At 42.4% G+C, this 22,467-nt stretch overlaps 1 protein-coding gene across 1 annotated transcript in view; it reads left to right on the forward strand.

Annotated features, from left to right (window-relative positions):
* Positions 1-12,453: 12,453 nt before the first annotated feature.
* Positions 12,454-22,467, forward strand: part of ARHGEF4 (Rho guanine nucleotide exchange factor 4) — a 207,665-nt gene continuing 197,651 nt past the window's right edge. Inside the window, exons 1-2 of the mRNA XM_066620908.1 lie at positions 12,454-12,837; positions 16,457-16,492. Coding sequence (XP_066477005.1) covers positions 12,625-12,837; positions 16,457-16,492 — 249 coding nt within the window. The 5' untranslated portion in view covers positions 12,454-12,624. The remainder of the gene's footprint in view (positions 12,838-16,456; positions 16,493-22,467) is intronic.

Raw genomic sequence — 22,467 nt, forward strand, 5'->3', positions numbered from 1 at the left:
AAAGCAATTCCAAGAAAAGTGGAATTCATTTCATTGTTTCAACCTCACATTTTTCTGTATGTGGACTGCAGCAAGCATTCTCCACATTTGCCAGGCAGACAAGAGGATATGCACTTCAATACAGAGGGACCCCTTTATAAGATGGGGTTAGGGACCTGAAAACTTGGACTTACAGTGAAATGACTTATTAAGAGGAATTTTCACATAAGAAATGAGAGTTGTAAATAGGGTTACTATATATCAGCTGTTAAAACAGTGTCTGTGCATGGCATCACTGCCAATTACTTCTGGATTGCGAGCTGGTGGGAAGTCACTTGGCTTGGGTTCAGAGTGGCTTCATGTTTTTGCAAGTGCTCATGAGAACCCAAAGCTGAGCTCTGAAGCTGAGCTCCGAGTGGTTGCTTTGTAAAACTGGAAGGGGGCGGAAGGGCTGCTGGAATGGGACGGCTCAGCTCCTCCATTTTGTGCTAGAATGTGCCTCTTTTCCTTGTATTCTTGTGAGAACCCGAAGTGGAGTTCCAAATCCTCATTTATGAACAAGTTTTAACAGCAGTGATCTTAATACTTCTCTTTGGAAGACCTCATCTTCCTCCATCATTTCCACAGTGGCTAAATCCACAACATCCCTTCATGCCCTTCACATTCTTCGCAAATTCTTTCCCATTGGTCAGACTAGATTCTCCAAAGTTCATGGATCCTCTGCTTCCTTGAATTTTTTGGACTTCCTCTTTCTCTTTTTGTCTGCTTAAAAGCCACTGACTCTTGGGCTGTACTTGTGTGAGTGAGGCTACAATCTTATACACTTATACTAACCTGGGAATAAGTTTCACTGAACTCAGAGAAGCTCACCTCTGAGTAGACATACATAAGATTGCACAATGAGTGTGTGAGAATATTGCATTGCTTTTTGATTCCCCTTTCTTGCTATTGTACTATTGTCCCCGCATAAAAACTATTTATTATTGCACACCCATCCTTGCTTCACTTTTTCTGTAATGCCAGACCTTTGGTTTGTGCCATGAGCCACTGCACTCTGTCTGTGCACCAGTGGCATATCTAGAGTATGGCACCCCTGGGGAGGAGTCCTGGGTGCTATTTGAAAGTGGGTACCAGCTGCTGCAGCAAGCACACATCCACTCTCATAGCTCGAGTGCATTGCTCATAACTCATAGAAACGAGTGCATTGCCTGCCATGGCAATTTCACTCCTCTTATCACTTCCTGAGTTGAGATGTGATGGGAGCACCTGCCACCTGGGCATTCACAGTGGCGGCTAGGATGATTTTGCCCCAGCCATCGATGCAAGTGTTCACGCGCTCCCGTTGCTTCCCAACTTGGGAAATGAAGGGAGCACCTGCCTTGCCAATTGTGCCCTTCCCGTCACTTCCTGAGTTGAGAAGCAATGGGAGCGCCTGCCGCCTGGGCACTCACAACCACAGTTGGGGAAATTTCGCCCCAGATGCTGCTGTGAACACTCATGTGCGCACTCCTGTCACTTCCCTGGAAGTCATGCCACATGACATCATTACATCATGTGATGTCATTCTGTTCTTGCCCAGGGTGCCACCGCTCACCAGTTTACCACAGCTTTGTACATGTAGTTTGTTTCCCCTGTGTACACAAGTAATAGTACATGTGCCTTAAAGCATGCCCGGAAACAGATATCATTGTTAATTTCAATATTGTTTTCATGATTTAAAATACATTGATATATTTTACATGAAGGTCCCTTTAATGGGATGGAAAAGTGGGATACACATGTTTAATAAAACAAATATATACTCTGCCCATCGTATGGAATACCACTGTGTAACAGAGATACAATACTGTATTTCAGGTGCAACTCTAAGGAATCTTGTTTCCTGGACTGGCAATTTCTCATCTGTGTTCGAGAATGAGGTAAGAGACTGGTACCCTCAAGACAGGCACCCCATGAAGAACCTGCTATGGATGGCCATGTTCCTACCCTCTGACCAGAAGAATGTTGATTTTACGTGTTGAATACAATGTTGTTAGCGCTTGCCTTGGTCATTTGGCCTCATGAATACATATGTGCAACAGGACTGAAAAGCAGGGTTTTTAAAAAAATCCTAAATAAATATGTGTTTTGTTTTTGAATTGCTGTGTATAACAACTCGCTTGCCATATGTTTAGCCTTGTTGAGCCAAATTAAACTGCTAGTTTTATTTTATAAGGCGAGTATAAGCCAGGATTCTACTGGTTTAGGTGGCTTGCGGGGATTTCATCTCCCTTTTCGAACAATTGCCACGTGGCGGTATTGAATATCAGTACTACAAGGGCATTGATGCATGTGGAAGTCAGCTTCTTTGTATTTCCAGTTGCACAAAACACCCTGTGTGCTAATGGATACAGTGCACCTTTTTTCCTGGACTGAAAACCCCATTGAGAAGTAGATCATCATCATTATCATCCTGTTCTGTTGATCTGCTGCTCCAGCTCCTGGACAGCCTTTTCAGTTCAGGGAAATACACACTAAGTAGCCCATGACTGTGTTATATATAATGCTTTCTTGAAGCCAAAATGTCACAAACATTTTGTATCACTGGCTTCCTGCTGGTTCATTAACCAGTGCCCTGATCCTAATGTTTGTGCCAGTGTTCTTGCTTGCAACATCATGCTTTATGGCACTATTGATTTAATCATATACAGGCCAAACTAGATATGATGGCAGAATATCCATGTGTTTAAATCCAGATCATGTTGGTTTTAAATATGCATGTAGAAAGGGGTGGGGGGATCCAAACTAAAGAGCAAAAGGGGTATGTAGGTGAAGAAAGTAGAACCCTTTCCCTTCCTGCAGCTTCCTTCCTTGTGGCCCTCTCCCCCCCAATCTTTTCACCAGGCTCACTTTTAGTCTGAGAGCCTCAATTGGAAGGAAGGTGTCTCAAGAGAGGTGCTGCAGGGAGCAAAGTTGTGGATGGGGGAGGGTTGTGCACTTGAGCACCCCCTTTATTCCTTTCAATCAGACCCCTCTCCCACACACACACACACACACTTTCTACATGACTTTGGAAGACCTGAGTTTAAAATTACTGGATTGTGTGTTAAAACCTGGAGTAGCAACGTTAGCAAAACTTGGAAAAAGATTATAGACTTGCCAGCCTTTGGATGCACAAGAGTTATTGTCAACATAAGGGAACATTCAGACATGCAAGACTACCCTTTGCTTTCATCAAGAAAAACTTATAAAGTTCTGTCTGACTTCTGCTTAATTTTAGGTTTGCAAACAATTGCACGCTGTATAGCAGCCATTTTCAACCAGTAAGCTGCAGCACATTGGTGTGCCGCAGAAGTTTGGAACGCAGTGATTGACAATAGCTGAAAAACCACTCCAGGTTCTGTGGCTCTGTTTCTAGGGCAACTGTCTGTAGCAACAAATTGTCTGTCCCTCTTTCTCTGCTAGCAGAGCCAAGGAGAAAGAGGGACAGACAATTCATTACTACAGGAAGTTACCCGAGAAACAGAGCCACAGAACCTGGAAGAGTCTTCTGGAAGCCAGAAGTGGCATCACTTGTGAAGACCCATAGAAAAGACCATCGAGATCGGTGTGCCTTGAGAAAAACATTGAAAATTGCTGCTGTATAGTGTAAAATTAATGACATGGAATTAATGTTTCTGCCAGATTCCTGAGGGACCTAGGGACCTGGGTCAACTCCCTGATGGCACATTGGGTGCCACTACTGACACTATAGTGGGTGTTCAGTGGTCAGCCCGGCCAGGTAGACCCTCTGATGGGCACGAACCCTTGTCCAGTATCCTACCTGGCTGACTCCCAATGCTACCCCTGCACAGTCATCAGCATTGTCATGATGGCTTTTGTATTGATTCTGTACTTTGATGTCAGCTGCTCTAGGTTTATTAATGAAGAAAGGCAGGATATAAGTTTTTACAATAATAAACAAATTTGCGCAGACATAGCCAGACATTTCCATTGGACCATTCCAGCGACGTGGAGAGAGGGGATTTGCTGCATGGGTAACAGCCTATCCTCCATACCTTCTTTTACCCAGGCTTCGCGCACTGGAGAGGAGAACCACCTTTCAGAGCGTGATACCATAGTCTTTCGAGACTGAAGGTTGCCAACAAGCCAGCAGTATTTCAATTATACCAAAATACATGAATGAAAATGATATTTAAAATGTTCTGTAACTAAGGGCCCAATCCTATTCAATTTTCCAGTACTGGTGCGGTTGTACCAGTGGGGTGTACACTGCTCCCTGTGATAGAGGGGCAGTCACTAGGGCCTCCTCAAGGTATGGGAACATGTGTTCCCTTACTACAGGGCTGCATTGTGGCTACACCGGAGCTGGAAAGTTGGATAGGATTGGGCCCTTAATCTGCTACTGCTTGCTTAGAAATCCACCAGTGACAGCTGTTGCCTGTGATCCAGGAGCTTGGCAGAGCTTCCTATTTGCAGGAACTTCCTATTCACTTCTGTGCAAAAGGAAACTTGAGTTGCAGATGGAAACTTCTTACTTCACACATCAAAATTTCTCTTCTAATGGAAGGAGAAGCCCCTGTGTAGGCAGAGGTATGAATCAAAGCTATTAGACATACAATATCATAGAAGTGCCAATAATATAGAATAGAATTCCAAGGATTATGTGCATAATTGGAAGATATTATACAGTCCCAACAGCACTGCTGATAAATCACTTAAGTGGAAAACTACAACAGCAATAAAAGAATGCTTATTGTGCAAGTCTGAGCATGTTTACTCAGAAAATCCCATTGAGTTCAACGGGTCTTACTCCCAATAAATGCTTTTAGGATTGCATCAACATAAGGTGACCCAAAGCTGCTTTTGAAGCAATGATTAGAATAACCCTGTTCAGACATATGTGCTGAATTTTCTCTAGATAAAAATGAAGTACACACTGAGCACAAGATAACTATGTTGCAATATGTTTTCCATCTGCAGGAATTTCCCAGGATTCTGGCCTTTTTATCACCAAATTGATTTAAACTACCTGTTTTCTCATAGACCAGTCAGTTTGAAAAGAAACCAATCATGTACTCAAGCCTAAATAAAGGGAAAGAAGTTTAACAAAACATGGCCTAGGCCAGGGGTGCTCAAACTTTCAACTTTAGGGATGCTGGACCTTTAACAAGTGTATAGAAGAGAGAATTGCAGCAGGTGCAGCTTGTCATCCCACAGATGACAAGCTACACCTGCTGAAATTCTCTCTTCTATACACTTGTTAAAGGTCCAGCATCCCTAAAGTTGAAAGTTTGAGCACCCCTGGCCTAGGCCAGCAGTTCCCAAACTGCAAGCCGTGTCTCCCTGGAGACCCACTGAAAATGATGTCCTCAACCTGGAAGTGATATCATGGCTGGAAGTGATCTCATCAAGTAGGAAAATTTTTAGCACCTCTAATTTGACAAAATTAAATTAATGGATTAAATAAGTAAATTAAAAATTAACAATAAGCATAAATTTAAAAATCTATTTAAAAGAAAAAGAGCCCTATTAACCCTCCCAAGCAGTTGCTGATGTGTTTTTAAAAAAATTCCCCAAACAGCCCAAAGGCTGCAATCTTGTCCATTTTTACCCTGGAGGAAGCCTCATTGACTATCATTGTTAAAAGCATATACACATTAGCCCAGCGGTTTTCAAACTCTCAGGGAAAACCACTCTCAGGGAGTTTGAAAACCACTGTAAGTCCTTGCGGGGTGGGGGGGAGGCAGCGGGGGCAGGGGAAGGCAGTGGCGCGATCCTGGGGATCATGTCCTCCCTGTCTCTTGGCTGTCCCTGCCCCTTAAGGGGGCAGAGGCCAGGGCCCATAGGCTGGGGCATCAGGACGCCACAGTTTGAAAAGTCCTGCATTAGCCTGTTAAAAGTGTAGATCTGTAATATTTCCCCAAATGCAGTCACATACCAGGGTAGCATCAAGTCTAAAATATTAAAAGCAAAATACACATTCAAATGAACGTGGACCCACCTGAAACTGGCTCACAACCCACCTAGTGAGTCCCAACCCATAGTTTGAGAAACACTAATGTATAGGATTGTAGCCCTAATGGGGAGTCTCAGCCAAATTGTCCAGTAGGTCAAGGGAACCACCAGTTGAAAAACTTTGGGAACAACTAGCCTAAGCAACTATTTCCTCTGTAACTCTTTTCAAATCTTTTTTCATCTTTTTCTACAAAGAAGATCTCCTTTGGCCTGGCCTTGCTTTCTTTGCATCTCTCTTCCAGATGAGTCACTTCAATGGAAAATATTGCAGTAGAATATTTAGGGAAAGGCTAGCCTTTTGATTCTGAACATTTGCGCCATATTTGAACTCAGCATTCCAGTATATAGGAAATAATGTTAGCACCTGGTATGTTTTTAGGTGCAATATAAACAAATAAACAAACAAACAGAATTCTTCATCTAAAATACGTATCTATGTAACATTTAAACTACTTTTCTTGCATATCTGATGTGGAGAATCACACTTGATTTGTTATGGTTTATTTTTCGTTGCTTACATTGCGTATTAAAATTACTTGAATTCTATGTTGCTATGACCTCTTTTCAACATCTTACATTAATGATTTTGTTTGGATATCCGTTGAAATGTCTTTTTAAGCACTGATTATTCATTATCTAATAACTGCCAAGGCAAATAATTATTTTAATTCCTAAGTCATATATGTGTATTGAGTAAATCTTGACTTCTTTATCTTTTATGTAAAAGAAAAGCCCCTGGCTCTTCAGTAGTAAATAACCAGAGAACCAAGAGCCCAGTTTAGTGCAGTACTGTGAGTTCAAAGGGTGCATAAACAGTCGTTATTGTGGACACGTGATGTCCACATGTGATGGCATAGAGCATGTACAAAGGCCACAAACTAGCATAAGGAATTGTGGATTTTGCAGCCTATGAGTTATTAAGAGGTTCCTTTAAATTCTAATACATGGGGACACTTTCTGGGCAGTGTAGGTGGCAGTGGGCAGTGTAAGTCCCCCCCCCCCAAATTCCAGAATGGCCATGAGAACCGATAAGGATTAACTGGACTGTAGCCTGTCAAGTAATAACGTTAAGTGCTTTTAAATGGCTAAAATGATAAGCACTCCCCTCATCCATTTATAGGGGATTTAATATAAACAACTTGCTGTGATGCTAATATTAGCTTGTACTTCTATTCATGGTGATAAGGAGATGTGGACGGAAATCTCATAACACTTGGACAGAAGACAGAATCCTCCACATGAAATCAATAAATATAGTCCAGGTAGGATGCCTCATTATATATAGATATATATGTGGGTGCCAATCTATAGTCATAGGCATACAAACCTAACAAAGACCAATTGTCAGCTCACTCCCTTGAGATATTTTTGGAAGCAGTGGGCTTAGTACTTTGCTAAAGAAAATAGTGATTGCAGGTGGCAGAGAAAACACAGTGAGGAGACAGCACAAAAAGACGGTTGGCATGAAAGTACAGGTGTCTCACTCCTTGCCTTGTACATATGAGAAACAAAGTACGTAAAGGTGCACACACATAATGTACATGAAGTACAGAATGTAGATGAAGTGAAAGACTAGGAATTTTGAATTGTCTTTCTGGTGATGTTGTGCTCATATTTTTTGCATGAATATGGACTTGTCAAATCCCAAAAAGATATTTGAGCCACAACCCCTCCCTGATGTCTCAAACCCCATTCCCATTCTGACCCATGTTATAAGTACAGCCAAAAAAGCCAGGAAAATGTACATTACAATATGCATTTGTTATTCATCCGATTGTATTCTTAAATGTATGCAAAAAGAAAAAAATTAATAAGTATTTCATATTTTTTCATGCTCTAAGACTGAGAATGAATGCAAATATTATTCTGTTGTGTACATTTTGACCTAGCATCTTCTGCTGGCAAAGGAGCTGTGCAAGATGCTATTTAACAGGCACTGATACATTGAGTTGATAGATAACTCAGATCTAAAGTCTTGCAAGTGTGGTTTGTAGGACCTTACATCCTAATCCCCTAGTGGCTCAGGCATATCAGAACTCTCTAAACTCAATTCCAAATGAGTTGAGGACTTGAAAAACTCTAAGAAGACCTGAGCTGTTTTGCAATGTTTTGATCCAGCAAATACGTGTCTTGGGAAGACATCAAAATGCAACAAAGGTGAAAGCTGAAAAAACTCAGCACATGAGATGTCAAAGCTGGAGGAAGGAGAACAGCCTTAAAATCAGTTGTACTCAAAATAGGAGACTTAGCAGGGATTCACTGTGTGTCTGTCTTGCTTTTCAAGTCCAGGCTAGCCATGGGAGAAGGTTCGGCCATTAGGAGCAACAATGAAGTCCATGAAGCGGCACACAGATAAATGTTACTTGCCCCCCATCTGAATGTAACTGCATGTTTTATACGCATGATATACAATATTCTCTCCCATATAGTTTCTTGCAATGTAAACTTAACCAACTTTTTCAATCTAATGATTTTTTAAAATCAGCTCAGTCTGAATTATATCACTGTTTGCATTTTTAAAAATTACCATAAGTGCTGTACCATCATTTACTAGCTTTTCCTTGCATTTAAGAAACTCAAATAGAAGTAAACCAGAAAGAACTCTGCAGCACTGGAGAAATATTTATAAGTTTCTAAAACAGCCTTGAATCTCTCCCAAGCAATCCATATATATATGTATATATAAGATGAATTTAATGGCTTGCTTGTAGGAATGGGTTCAGGCCCTCCATAGGCAAATGGATGTTTTAAAGTTTTGAACTGTGATTTGAATGTGTGTGTTTTTGTTTTCTAATCTTGCTGTTTCTTAACAAGTAAACTGATGTTTTATTTGCTTGGTGTATCTGTGGTCATTTTCTCAGATTCTCATGCTATTTCCTTCCCTTTCCACCAATCGAACAGAAGATGCTGCATGCTATCTTATATTTTAACCAAGGTCTCTAAGGCCCAGACCAAATGTACAGTCATTCCGTGAGAAAATACATCCATAAGCACATCCATGAGTTTCAACCCACTGGGGTTTGCAACCATACATTCACTCTAATCTGGGCGTTAATTTGCAGAAAAAGCTGTTCTACCGCCCAATCATGAGCTGCCCGGATTGTGGGGCTGCTGCGGTGCCAAAATGGCTACTATGGCATACAATGCGCAACCAGGCAGCCTGTGGCGACTCCTTAGGAGAAGAGGACTTTTGTCCCCTTCTCCCGAGTAAGGGAGGTAGCTCCACAGTGTGGTTACTCGAATATGCAGTGGCTCTGGAGTCAGTGCAGAATCAATGAGTCCCACGTCAGACACTGCAGCCCAACATGGGGCTCAGGATCCAGCGGAGCCAAGTTCCACTGGTCCTGCCTTCCTCCCACCCCATTCCCTTCCCCACCACACCTCCCTCCTGCCCTCTCCCCACCTTCCCCCACCGCAGAACACCACCTCCCAGCCTCGCTCCACACCCTCACTCACTTCTCCACTGTCCAGCAGTCCTGGTGAACGTCGCACAGTGGAATGTGGGCCCAGCGCCAAAGCTGGCCCAGTGTGAGCTCATGCTGGGCTAGCTCCAGTGCTGGCCCTGTGGTAAGGGCTCGCAAACGTGCCTTACGGCATGTCTGTGATAATACATGCCAGCAGTAATCTGGCATGTACTGTTCAGGATTGGGCTCCTATTCCCTTCTCCAGCACCATCAATCATCCTTTGATGGACTTCCTGTGTCTGCATGTATTTCAATAGCACTTGCAGGCCAAAAGGGGTGAGAGTTTCTCCCTGACAACTTGTCCTTCTGAGGGCAATAAATGTTCTTGCAAGTGGCAGCAGGATTTGCCTACTTTTGTTTACCATGTTTGTTTATTGTGCCAGTGTGCCCCAGGCCTTCAGGCTACAATCCTTGGCATGCTCACATTTGTGTCAGTCCCTTGAGATTACTCGGACCTGCATACCCATAAATGTACTTGCCTCATCTCCTCCAAGAACTCATGGATATCAGACAACCATGCCAATTTTCCAACTATATGTTCAAAATACTTCAAACTAATGGATGGACAGCCCGATCTCATCCCTGACAGCTCTGCAGGATGCAACAGTGCCAAAATGGCTATTGCTGCATCAAGCAGCACTGCCAGGGATTCTGGAGGACTCCTCAGGGGAACCCCAAAGCCCTGCAATGCTGGCTGTTTTGCAGGCACAGATTTGAGAGCCTCTGTGTTGGGTTTTGCAGCCTGATATGGAGGATAGAATATGGTGGAGCAGAGCCCTTTGTTCCTCTTTATTCCTTGCCCTACTCTCTTCTTGCTCTTTGCCAAGTGTCCCAAGCACGTTATTTACACAACAAAGCTATGATAATATCAATTGTAACTTCAAGTACTTCACAAAGGGTGCAATCCAATCCTGCCCTAGAACAGGCAAGCCAAGAGGCTTGTGCTGTATCCAGTGCAGAATAGAGGCCCAAGGCGGCTCAACCAGAAGGGAAAACATTTTCCCTTACCTCTGGGTAAAGCATGCTGGCCCCTATGGGTCTCCTCGGACTTGCGCCACCTCCTGAGGTGGCACAAGTCAGAGGAAAGCGGAGTGGCTTGAAGCCGCTCCGAATTCCCCAGGAATGGGGGATGAGATCCAGCATAACTGCTGGATCCCATTCCTGCCTCACACTGCCTGCCTGCCCCCCCCAAAGTCACACAAAATCACAGGAAGTTGCTAGAGAAACTCCAATAAAGAACAAAAGCCAATGCTCACATTGGAATTAAAATATCTAAGATTTGCGGGCACCTGTAATTGGATCTCCTCCTTTGTGGTCTATATATATCATTCACCAACTCTTGACATAAATGGCTGCAGCAAAGGTGCAGGTTCTCAAGGTGATATTCATTAGCAGGGAGGTCATAGCCAATCAATCTATTAGAGTGGACTAGCTGAAATGCTGGAGTATGTGTCAAGCCAAGGAGAGAAGGATGCAATCTATTGCTTTGCATCCTCACATATGAACTGAGTAAGGTGCAAACAGGGATGGCCAACATTTTGGTGACCCTGGGCCTTCAGTAGTTGAAGATGGCATTTTAGAAGATGCATATTACCAAGTCAAAAGTGCTGCCAAGGTGTCAAAACAACATTTTCCAAAATTGCCAGCTCTCCACATCAAGTAAAGGAACTAATCATTTTTCTTGGTCACCATTTACCGGCAATGCCCATGTGGCAACTTTCTACTTTGCCAGCTTGCTTGGCAATTCCTTGATATTACAGATTTCAGGAAGCTGAAAATATAACATCACCAATATATTATTTATATTATATCCACATGTGGACTGTTCCACCATGGTTACCTAGCTTTTTCATAAGGACTGGTGATTCTCAGTCTGGGGATCAGCATAGTTGCCATTACTTTGTGAAGGTCTGGACTAAATCAACACAACTGAATTCTGATACAACTCCTGCAGGTTGACATACCTTATGTAAACTTACTCACCCCTACATCAGTGGAGACTAAGTGAAGTCAATAGAACTCATGTCTGTGATACTAAAAACTCTTGTAAATCTGGATTATGTCACTTGTGGATGTTTTTCATACGAGAGCCAAGTGGAATGGAGCCAGTTTTAAGTTGAATGTAAGTAGCCAATGTGGGATTTACATCTGATTTTTAGGTTTAGGCCATGCTCCCCTGCCTCCCAAATCAAGCATGAAATTGCCTTGATAGTGAAAATACTGGGATGAGAAGCCTAATCTTACAGTGCAATCATATACAAATTAGAAGTAAATCTTATTGTATTTAGTGAGGTTTACTCTCAGGAAGAAGTACAGCCTTAAAGATGTATGTGAACCTAACCATATATTGGCTCAACGGACACAGTTATGGGTCAGCACAATGACATTTCTTGGCTAGTGTAATTAATTTTGTAACTGGCACAAATAATAGAATATAAATATGTGTGTCTTGAGACACACAAGTGCATGAGTATGTCATGAATCCACTTTAAGACAATTTAGCTATAAAATTGCATGGAAAAATCTCTGATGGGTTTGGTGGACTTGGCTGTAGAAGAGCCATTCATTAATCCAGAATGCCTTGGCCCAATTCCATGGAGGACACTTCATTTATTCTTTTGAAATGTGTAGTGTTCACAAGCTTGGCCTATGAAATAATCACAAACAATGAATTATTGTGACTGAGAGGGGGAAAAAAAAAGAACAACACTGAATTCCCTCCCCCAGAAGAACTTTGTTTCTTTCCACAACTGGGACTTCTTCTGAGGAAGCAAAACTGGCCAAATAAAGTTTTCATAGATCATAGCATTTCCTTTTATTCCCCCTTCCTAACCCGAACAAGGGAGCAGTGATGCTGGGATCTCGCTCTTTGACTAAATGGAATCTTTCTCTGCACTCTTGGCAACCACCGGAGTATTCTTGTGCTGTATGACAAGGCACTCTCTAGTCAGTGCTATATTTATCTTGTAGCTGAACACACATTTGCAAGAGGTTCTTCAATAACAGAAAGGCAACAAGCCAAAGCAGTCTCAATCCTAGGAAGTTTGTTCCAACATCATCCAAGTCGAAGTTGACAGCAGGAATTGAATTCTTGGATGGCCAGGAAGAGGGAGCCGCTGATTTGAAACAAAAGATTCTATGACTTGTCCGTGTCTTTGCAGAAGACAAAAGAATATTCAATAAGATGGAGTTCAACAGGTTACTGGGTGCCTCAGGAGAAGAAAATCGGAGAGCACAAGAGGAGGCTTGTGCTGGGGCTGGCAGTAGCGGTGGTAGTATCAATGAGGAGCTGGATTTTGTACAAATGTATCTCACCTGTTTACCTGAGAGTTACATGAAGGCAAAGTTTACTCTGACAGCATACTTGGCAAGCTGGCTAATCTTGAAACTCTGCAAGGTAAGAGACTGAACACAAACAGAGGAGCATTACTAGTGAAGTTCAGAAATGCTGATCAGGCAGAGAACATTCTGGATGCTTTTGTACTATTAAGGATCTCAAGAAAAAAATACCAGTGTATTTAAAAGGCATTCAGTTGGTTGCACTGAAGAATGGCTTCATGGCCAAGTGCAAAACATCCAAGAAATCTGGGAATCTGCATCCCACATGGCTAATTAATTTTCCCCCAGCCAACTTTCTGAAGAATACAGGGTGACCATCATATAACCTTGTTTCTCTGACATCAGCAAAATAATGGTGTCAACAAAAAGAAAAGAGTGATTTATTTCCTATAATTATCGTCATTTTAAGTTGTCATTTAAAAAAACTACTCCTCTGCTTCGTTTAGACTGCAATCCAACACACATTGCTGGAAGTCTCACTGTACTCAGTGGGGCTTACTTCTGAGTAGACATGCCTGGGAAGGCTCTGTAAACCAGCCAGAAGGTTATAAATTAATACACACACGTCACTGTACAAAGCTTGAGAGGATGGGTTCCTGATCTGAGTGGTTTGCAGTCTTGATAATAATAGGATGTTGAGGAAGCTTTGTACTCCGGTACAGAATATTGCAGAGTTTTATGTTCACTTAGCATGATTTGATTTGCTTATTTAAAACAACTGTGTATCATACAGCACAATCCAGTGCATGTTTGCTTGGTTGTCAGCCCTATTATGCTTAAGAAGACTCAGGCTGCAATCCTATGCTTTTCTGGGAGTAACTCCACTGAACACAATAGGATTTACCGCTACTTCTGAGTAGACATGCATAGGATTGTGCCCTTAATTCCAGGAAAGTGTGTGTGTGTGTGGGGGGGGGGGATTACAGATGTGGACAATTTGAATCTGATGGCTTTTTGTAAACTGGACCACTCCCTAAAGGCTAAAGTCTTAAGCAACAGAGACATGTAGAAAAGGCACAAGTGAGATTATCTTCAGAGCTATGACAGCTATGGAAGGGTGATACGCAGGGTGGGGTGTTTTAGGATGTGTTGTAAAACATTAGAAACATTGGGGTATGTATGTCTCAGGTAAAAACCAAATTTACTGATATTGAGGCTGCAATCCTATGCACACTTACCTAGGAGTAAGTGCCATTGAAATCAGCTGGATTTACTTCTGAGTAGACATGCATAGTATTGTACTGTCAGTAAACATAGGCTGCAATCCTAACCACACTTTCCTGAGAGTAAGCCCCTTTGAACAAAATAGGACTTACTTCTGAGTAGACCTGGTTAGGATTGTGCCCATAGTGTATAAGATTATGGGGCACGTTGCATGTTCTCACCTGCTGCATTTCTATCCTTTCCCTTCCCTGGTCTTGGTGGTGATCTTCAACATCAAAAATCAACTAGTACCTCATCTTTCTGGAGGGGAATTTGTTATGTTACATCATTCCAGTGCTAGTTTTGGAATGCTTCTGGTCTGGGAAGAAATGCTTTGCAATAATAATCAGATAAAGCAGATTTGGCTTTAATGTACTTTTCATGACTTTGCAACTGTGGGCCAAAGATTTGGAATGAACATGTAATATGGCAAATGGTCCCTAAAATGAATTTAACAGCACAATCCTAAACATGCTTACTTAAAAGTACGCCCCATTGTACGCAATGCAGCTTATTCTCAGGTAAGCACATATAAAATTGAAGCCTATATGCCCTCTTTTGTTATATATTGAAAACAACTGTTTGCTAGGTAGTCAACAGTCAACAAAACCTTTATTAGGCATAAACATTTGATGGGTGAAGACTCTGTACAGAAACCGTAAAGAGAATAGAAACCGAATATATGTATATGTATATGTGCGCACCTATGTGTGTACTCAGATACAAACATACATTACATTTTACATACACACATGAATTATTTAAAAGACAGAAAACAATCAGTTACTCTACAGATATTGCCAAGATGTAATCTACTCAGTGATTGCTTGGTACAGAAAGCTTGGCTTGATTCAGATTACTCAAATTTAGGAACTGTGTGACTGAGAGGGTTGTATGTGTTTGCTAGGTATCTGCAGGACACATGAAGTATGCTGGTGATTCTTCCTCCCCCTAATTAAAATGCAAATTATAGAGCCTACCTGTAGATTGCAAACCATAGAACTTATATTCACTGAAATAATGACACATTTCAAAAATAATTTGTATTCAGACCAAAATGGACTCTGCAGAGCTAGCTTTCCACTGACGGGTGCTTTGAGAAGGAAAGATATTTTTCTGTTTCCAGGGTCACTCTGTGAAATCCACATATTTTGCCTTCTGGCAGGGCCATTCATGAGGCTGACTGAGGCAGTTGCCTCAGGTATTAGACTGGTGTGGCGGTGCCCACATCAGTCCATACACACCTCCACTGCTCCTGCTCCTGCTACTCCCTGGATTGGAAAAGAAAGAGGGCAGAAGAGAAAATGTGAAGGAGAGTAGAGAGCAGTGATTTTCAATCATTTTCATCTCCCGACTCATTGACAAGGCGCTAAAATTGTCAAGGCACATTATTAATTTTTTTCTCACTGATGAGGCACACCATGCTGCTGGTAGGGGGCTCAAATCCCCCAATTGCCCTACTAATAGATGACCTTCCCCAAACTCCCACGGCACACATGCGGACCATCTGTAGCACACCAGTATGCCACGCCACAGTGGTTGAAAATAGCTGGTATAGAGGACTAGACGTTCTAGTGTGCCATTCTCCTTTCCTCCATACCTCCGTTTCTCTTTTGTTCCTCTTTTCCTTTTACAGTTCAGGAGGAGCAGCATTTGACATGCCATGTCAGGCAGCAGGAAGTCTTGGGTTGGCTTTGCCCTTCCATGCTGAGCCACAAGAAACACTTATTGGCACATGGACATATTCCCTCAATGCATTCTGGGCAGACTGTAGTTTGTTAAAGAATCTGAGAGCTGCTTAACCAACTACAGCCTCCAGAATGCATTGGGGAAATAGCTGTGCATTTCATGTGGATTAAAGCTGTAGTGGAAATGCAGCCCTGGATAGGTACCCAAATTTATTTTGTAATACATTTGTTTTGTACTGACTGTATAGTTTGTTTGATCATAGCCGGGATCTCCTGGAAGCCCAGGCCCTGGGGATTTTGCCCCCTCTACCCCACCCTCAGGCCTGTGCATGACTCTTTGCTTGACTAGTTGGGGAAACCCCAGTGTAGTGGGTCTTATTCATTTGTATTCTGAACACCACATAACTCTTCTTTTATTGCTTTTCCTTGTCTCCTCCTACCCTATTAGAAAAAAGAGCAGGCCCTTGCAACGTGACTTCAGGCATGTATAGTTAGGAAGCATATACAGTGCAATTATGTCCAACACAAAGAGTGTGCATGAAGGGCCTTTGTTTACAGCCTCCATCATCAGGCTGGAATGAAAGATCCATTGAAGAAAAGAAATGCAAACCCAACTGCCTTCAGCAGCCTTCTGTTGTTCTCTTTTGGCAAGGACACAGAGCCAAATTTATCCCAGGGGTGATTCCAATTAAGTCAGAGGAGCAGTCACACCGGGGACTGAGTGGATGTTTGTAGACTATCACGCCTAATTCTTTTTCCTAACTTTTGGTACTTGTATCTTCACAGAGAGCTTTGGAGAAAAGATGCTCAGACTCCCAAAAGGTAGGATTTTATTTCCACCGCAAAATGACACCAGATGTATGTACGTACGTTCATTAACAAACTTTTTATGGTACTAGAGAATGGACACTCCAAAGACATTCTAACACTAAGAACAAGTGTCATCTAAACAAGTTTAGGGGAAATGTGCTTTATTTAAAACACTTTCAGCCACTGGACACTTACATGTGCCACCGGATAAGAAATGGAAAACATACACACACAAAAACAGAACATCATCAGTTTTTGTTGTTTCTAAAACGCTGTGTATAATATGGTATGTATAATAAAGTGACAAGGACAATATTACTTGGAAACTATACACAGTAGTTGTCAGTTACGTAAAAAACTCTGAGTATTGATAGAAGTATAATAAAATCTGAGCATTACTCGCAAACAAAGAAACAAAAGCCATATGTACAAAAAATACCTCACATTTTATGTACAGGTTACTACTGAAAGCATACATAAGAATGCCCTCCGTTCTTACATACCTTGGATCCAAAGTGCCCCTTGCCAATTAAAAAAAAACCAAAACTCACACACAAGCTATTTGGGGTTTACATCCTTTCCTTTCTTTGTCTTTACACAAGGCAGTTGGCAAGAGAGCCCACCTCCCAGGAGCAGCCCTTGGCCAGAACCGACTAATCAATATTCAACAGAGTCCGCTGCTTGTTATCCAGCCATTGATTATCTCTGGAAGTTGCTCACTGTGCATTTCACATTCTTTGCTCTGTTCTTGCTCGCCTCGCACGTCACTGCGCATTTACGACACAGACATGCACCACCCTCCCCATGGCCTCCCTTTTGTGTCCAGCAGGAAAACAAAATTGACAGCACAAACTCATTCAACAACCACCTACTCACTCGCCCAAACGGAATGGCACACATTCCAACGGAAAAGAAATGTGTGTGTGTTTGTGTGCAAAGTTACCCATCATTCATTCAAAACACTGTTCACCTTCAACTGTAAAAGCAGATAACATAAAAGTCCATTTGATCTTAACCAGTAACGGCCAGTGTTACCAGAGTAACTCTGCTGTACAAAATGAAGAATGAAAAGATAATGGGGCGTGGGGCACACCTTACCTATTGCAGTTATTTGACATGCCAGCAGGCCTGGAGCACAACAATTAGTTTCCAGCCTGCTTTGTGCTTCATCCAGGTTCATGTCCCATTTAATCTTTCTCTTGAAAAATACAAAAATGGTGGACAACAGATATCTGTGTTCATCCAATAGAAAACAAAAATCAGAATGAGATAATATGAGACTTGTGTATTCCGATTAGTGCTGGAGAGAAATCTGAGTAATTATGGTTGGCAACCTTCAGTCTCGAAAGACTATGGTATAAGCCTACAGCACCCGGTATTCCCAGGCAGTCTCCCATCCAAGTACTAACCAGGCCTGATCCTGCTTAGCTTCCAAGATCCGGCATCTGCAGGGTAACAGTTGTTAACGTTTAATTTAAAGAGGAATTTTCAGTTTTGTTTCTTTGTCCAATGCAATCTGAAGTCTGCTTGCACTGAGCAGGAGCTAATCAGGATGTCTGTGTAAAACCTCTTGCACTCCATCTTCAGAATCTACAGATCTTAGGGCTCTGCTATTATGCCTTGTTTTATCTCCCACCATTGCAGTTTTTTTTAAAACCTCAGTTCTGATGAAGAGTTCTGGAAAACTCAAAAGTTTGCTCACCCCTACTGTAGGACAGAGTCACATGTCCTTATCCCCACATTGCTCCCATGAAGAGTACGGAAAAGGAGAACTAATATAATGAATTGCTAAAAAGGACACACCAAGAAACAATATTTCTGTGGCCCAATCCTAAGGTGGTCTTGCACTACTGGTGGTTGTGTACGACCCTTTATGGCTGTCACAAAAGGCAACAAGCCATTTGGCGCAGCCTGGCCACTACCACAAATGGTGAGCAGACAGGTTCATGCACCAGCAGACCTGGGATGCCCACTGGTGCTGGTAAGTTGATTCACGGGGTAGGAGGGAGGTAGGGAGGGGGTGGAATGAAGCGAGATGGTGGAGGAACAGGGAGGAGAAGGAGTGGGGAGGAGTTTGGATCAGAGTTGATAACACAGGCCTACAAAATTGAGGGTCAGAAAAGTTTTTCCCAAACTTTATGGTGGTTTGATATGGATTTGGGGTGCCGATTCCAAAAATGCCATCCGTTTTGCCCTATCACGTCTAGTTTGGGAGATATAGTATAGCCTCATTAGCGAATGGCTCAAACAGCTTCCTCATGAGGAAGCTGCTTGAACCATTCACTAAAGAGGCTATGCCGTTTCTCCAAACCTAGAGGTGATAGGGCAAAACGGATGCCATTTTTGGAATCAGCACCCCAAATATACCCAGGAATTGGGGTGACGTTTAAGGAAGCAAAATGTGTGTTGGTCTGTGTAATTGGGTGGTATTGGCGGCAGAGGCACATGCCTATGTCCTAACTCCCTTCCTGGCCTCAATCTCCTGACCCGAGTCTGTGCAGACATTGACTACGCTGCTGGCACAGATCTGAGTGGATGAAGCAGCCCTGGCATGGGGCAAAGGAACAAATATTCCCTCACCCTAAGGTGGCCTCTGGAGACTGAAATAATCTTTGTGAAACATTTGCTAATAAACTGCAATTTCTAATGTTTGATGTGGATCCAAGTGCCTGCAGTTGTTATTGTTGCCACACACTTTACCACCATGCTAATGTCCACTAGGGCCAATCCTGTGGCTTGTCTGAATCACATGGTTGCTTTTCATGTCGCCACCAGCAGGGCCGTGGCAATTTATGCCAAAGGACCAAGGCAAAAGGATGCCGATGCTTTTGTTGAGATGAACTCATTCAGCAGGCCCTCAAGACGCAAGTGTTCCACTTCTCCGCTTCTGCTTTTGTTCTCTAGCTGCACTGCAGGCTTCAAATAAGTATCGGTCAGCATTTTGCACAGTGGCCTGGTTCAGACGCCTCTGAGAAAGCTATTTGTCAAGACTAAAAGAAAATGTCCTCTGCTAATCTGCTTACAGGGCAGTGAAGTTGCTCTGCTCATTCCGTTCAAGGGAGCAGATTTTGTCAGCCTTCACAGCTAGATGCTTTTAATGTGATTTCCGATTTTAATGTGATTTATGATAAAAACGCACCGAATTGAAAATACTGTGTAGAAACCAGTTTCTTTCATATTATTTGGATGGCAAACAGTCACTCCCTCCTTTTTGGTATTCCAAGCTGTGCTAGTGAGAAATGTCTTTTCCACAATGCCGCACTCATGTGGTCACATTCCGTGACTTCTCATTGTTTCAAAGCAGAGCTTTATTTAATACAGGGCTTGGGGACCCTGGGAACTTGTGGATTTGCATCATAAACATCTCCCGTGAAAAATCTGCTGGGTCCACATTTTGCAAGGGTCTTTCTAGACACTGCTATTCTGATTCTACAGGGGCTTCTTTACAATATAGAATGGCTTCTGCCCAGCCAGCACAGAAAGATAATGCATCCTTGCAGTGATATTTTCTTTTTGTCACTTTTTTCTTTTTGTCACTTTTCTTGTCACTTTCACAGTTTTCACCATATAGGAACAAAAGGAAGATGAATGTTCAGGACCTAACTTCAGCTGGCATCCGTGGTGGCAAATTGCTTCTATACCTTGCAGAAGTCTCAGATATATTATGTCATCACTGGACACATTAACACTAACAAACACATATTAACTACAGATCTAGCCTTGTTGCTCTGGTAAAAAAAAAAAAGATGAACAGATTGCCCTCTGGTGGCTGTTGATGGTGGCTGTTGCACCTTCTCAACACACTGTACGTGTTCCTAGGTCAGAGGTGGCTGACCAAGTGGTTTTCAGGGCACTGCTGGAAATGTCCCATGTTCTTGGTTACTCTACAGATTGGCTTACTCTGCCTTCCCAAATGACAGCTAGAACTGTATGTATAAGATGGCTGGGGTGTGCTGGTAGACAGAGTGGGCTTTCCTCGGAGCTCTGGTGTTTTCTATTTCTGATGTTATCGGAAAGACCATATGAGATCTTAGTTTACCCTACACTGAATGACACTGACTAATGACAGTGTTTCTATCCAAATGTGCTAGCAATTGGATATGTCCTGTATTCAGATCCCCTTTTCAGTTTGCCATGGTGAAGTCAGAGCTGCCAAAATTAGGTAATCAAGACCAGAGTTTCACATTGAGATCCAGATATTAATATTGAAGTTGGTTCTTGCTTCTGATGCCCTGTCCCATGTTAATAGGTTTAGTTTCACAGTTTGGAATACAAAGCTGGTATCTAAACACAACAATCAGATTCAAATCTGAGTAGAATACAATTTAGCCTGGAAATGTATATTGCAAATGGTTAACATGCTAATCATATCACTATTAAACAGAGTTTATCTAATAGCTTTTTAGTGGTTGGCTCAAATACAAATCTTCATTAAGCTTTCCTTAGAGTGACTGTAACAACTAGCAATCAATCAAGAAGGAAACAAACCATGGCACATTAAAAGATAAGCATGTTAAACAGGTAATATTCCTTGTACAAAGGACAATAGCCCATGCACAAACAAGATTAACATTAAATAATGTAAACTATGGTTATAGAGAATTGGGAAGATACTGGAATTAGAAGCAGACATAATACAATATATGTGAGATCATTGGCACCATAGCATTAATTGAATTAACTAGCAATCAGTTCTATGAATTTTAATAGCATTTATTTTGAGCACGTGTACTTAGATGGCAGTTTAAGATTATGACAAACAGTCAGCCCAATCCACTGTAGCGCCCCACGTGGCAATGCAGAAGGACCAAAATGGTGCCCACTACATCCTTCTGGAGACCTCCTCAGGGCAAGTGAACATTTGTTCCCTTGCACTGGGTTAAGCCCCTGTTGGCCTTGTGGGTCCACTTGGGTTTGTGCCAGCAATATAGCTAGTGCAAGTCCATCTGGACCCATGAAAGGAGATCAAGCCCAGAAAGGGGGTTTGGATTCAGCAGATGCTGCCGCCATTGAACCCAATTCTTTCCTGGTCCTGATCTATTCTCCTCCTTGACCTCATCGCTGCCCAGTTCTACCCATCCTGCCTTCCTCCCGCCTCCTACGTGAGCTGGCCAGGTGGGCATTTGATGTCCACTGGCACATGGAGCTAGCCACCCACTGCTTGCAGTGGTGGCCAACCCATGTGCTCCAGCATGTCACCTTTTGTGACAGCTGGAAAGCACCTAGCACTGCTGGTGTGCTCATTCTGGTGGTGCTAGGCACCAATAGATTTGGGACCTGTAATGATCAATGATGAGCTTCATGCAGAATGGTTTCATCTAAAGCAGTGGTTCTCACATATTTAGCACTGGGACCCACCGGGACAGAATGAGAATCTGTCGGAACCTACCGGAAGTGATGTCATGACCAGAAGTGACATCATCAAGTCAGAAAATTTTTAACTGTCCTAGGCTGCAATTCTACCCACACTTACCCAGGAGTAAGTTTCCTTTACTATCATTGTTAAAGGAATATACATAGTAGTTTGTTAAAAGTACAGGTCTATAACATTTCCCCCAATGCAATCACATATTATGGTGCATCAAGTCTAATATATTAAAAATAAAATATTGAAATGAATGGGGACACACCTGAAATTGTCTCGCGACCCACCTAGTGGGTCCTGACCCACAGTTTGAGAAACACTGATCTAAACTAATTCTTCCTAATTCCAGCAGTCAATTTTGCCTTAAAAATAATGATTTAGGTGTATTAATATTGCTGCTTACTATTACTACTTCAAGTATATGTTTGCCACGTTTTAAAAAGATGCAAACTTTTTTAGAAGTTTTAGAGCTGCTGTGGGAAGTAGGGGGAAGGAACGAAGTGAATCATTGACCTTGTGTGTGCTTGATGTTACCTGCAGCCAGTTTGTACAACAAGCAGTGAAGCCATGATGGCAGTTTCAAATGATGTAACTCTACTTTGTTGCCACTTCATAGTAACTG

This window comes from Tiliqua scincoides, chromosome 3 (genome assembly GCF_035046505.1).
Source record: "Tiliqua scincoides isolate rTilSci1 chromosome 3, rTilSci1.hap2, whole genome shotgun sequence".
Classification (NCBI taxonomy): domain Eukaryota; kingdom Metazoa; phylum Chordata; class Lepidosauria; order Squamata; family Scincidae; genus Tiliqua; species Tiliqua scincoides.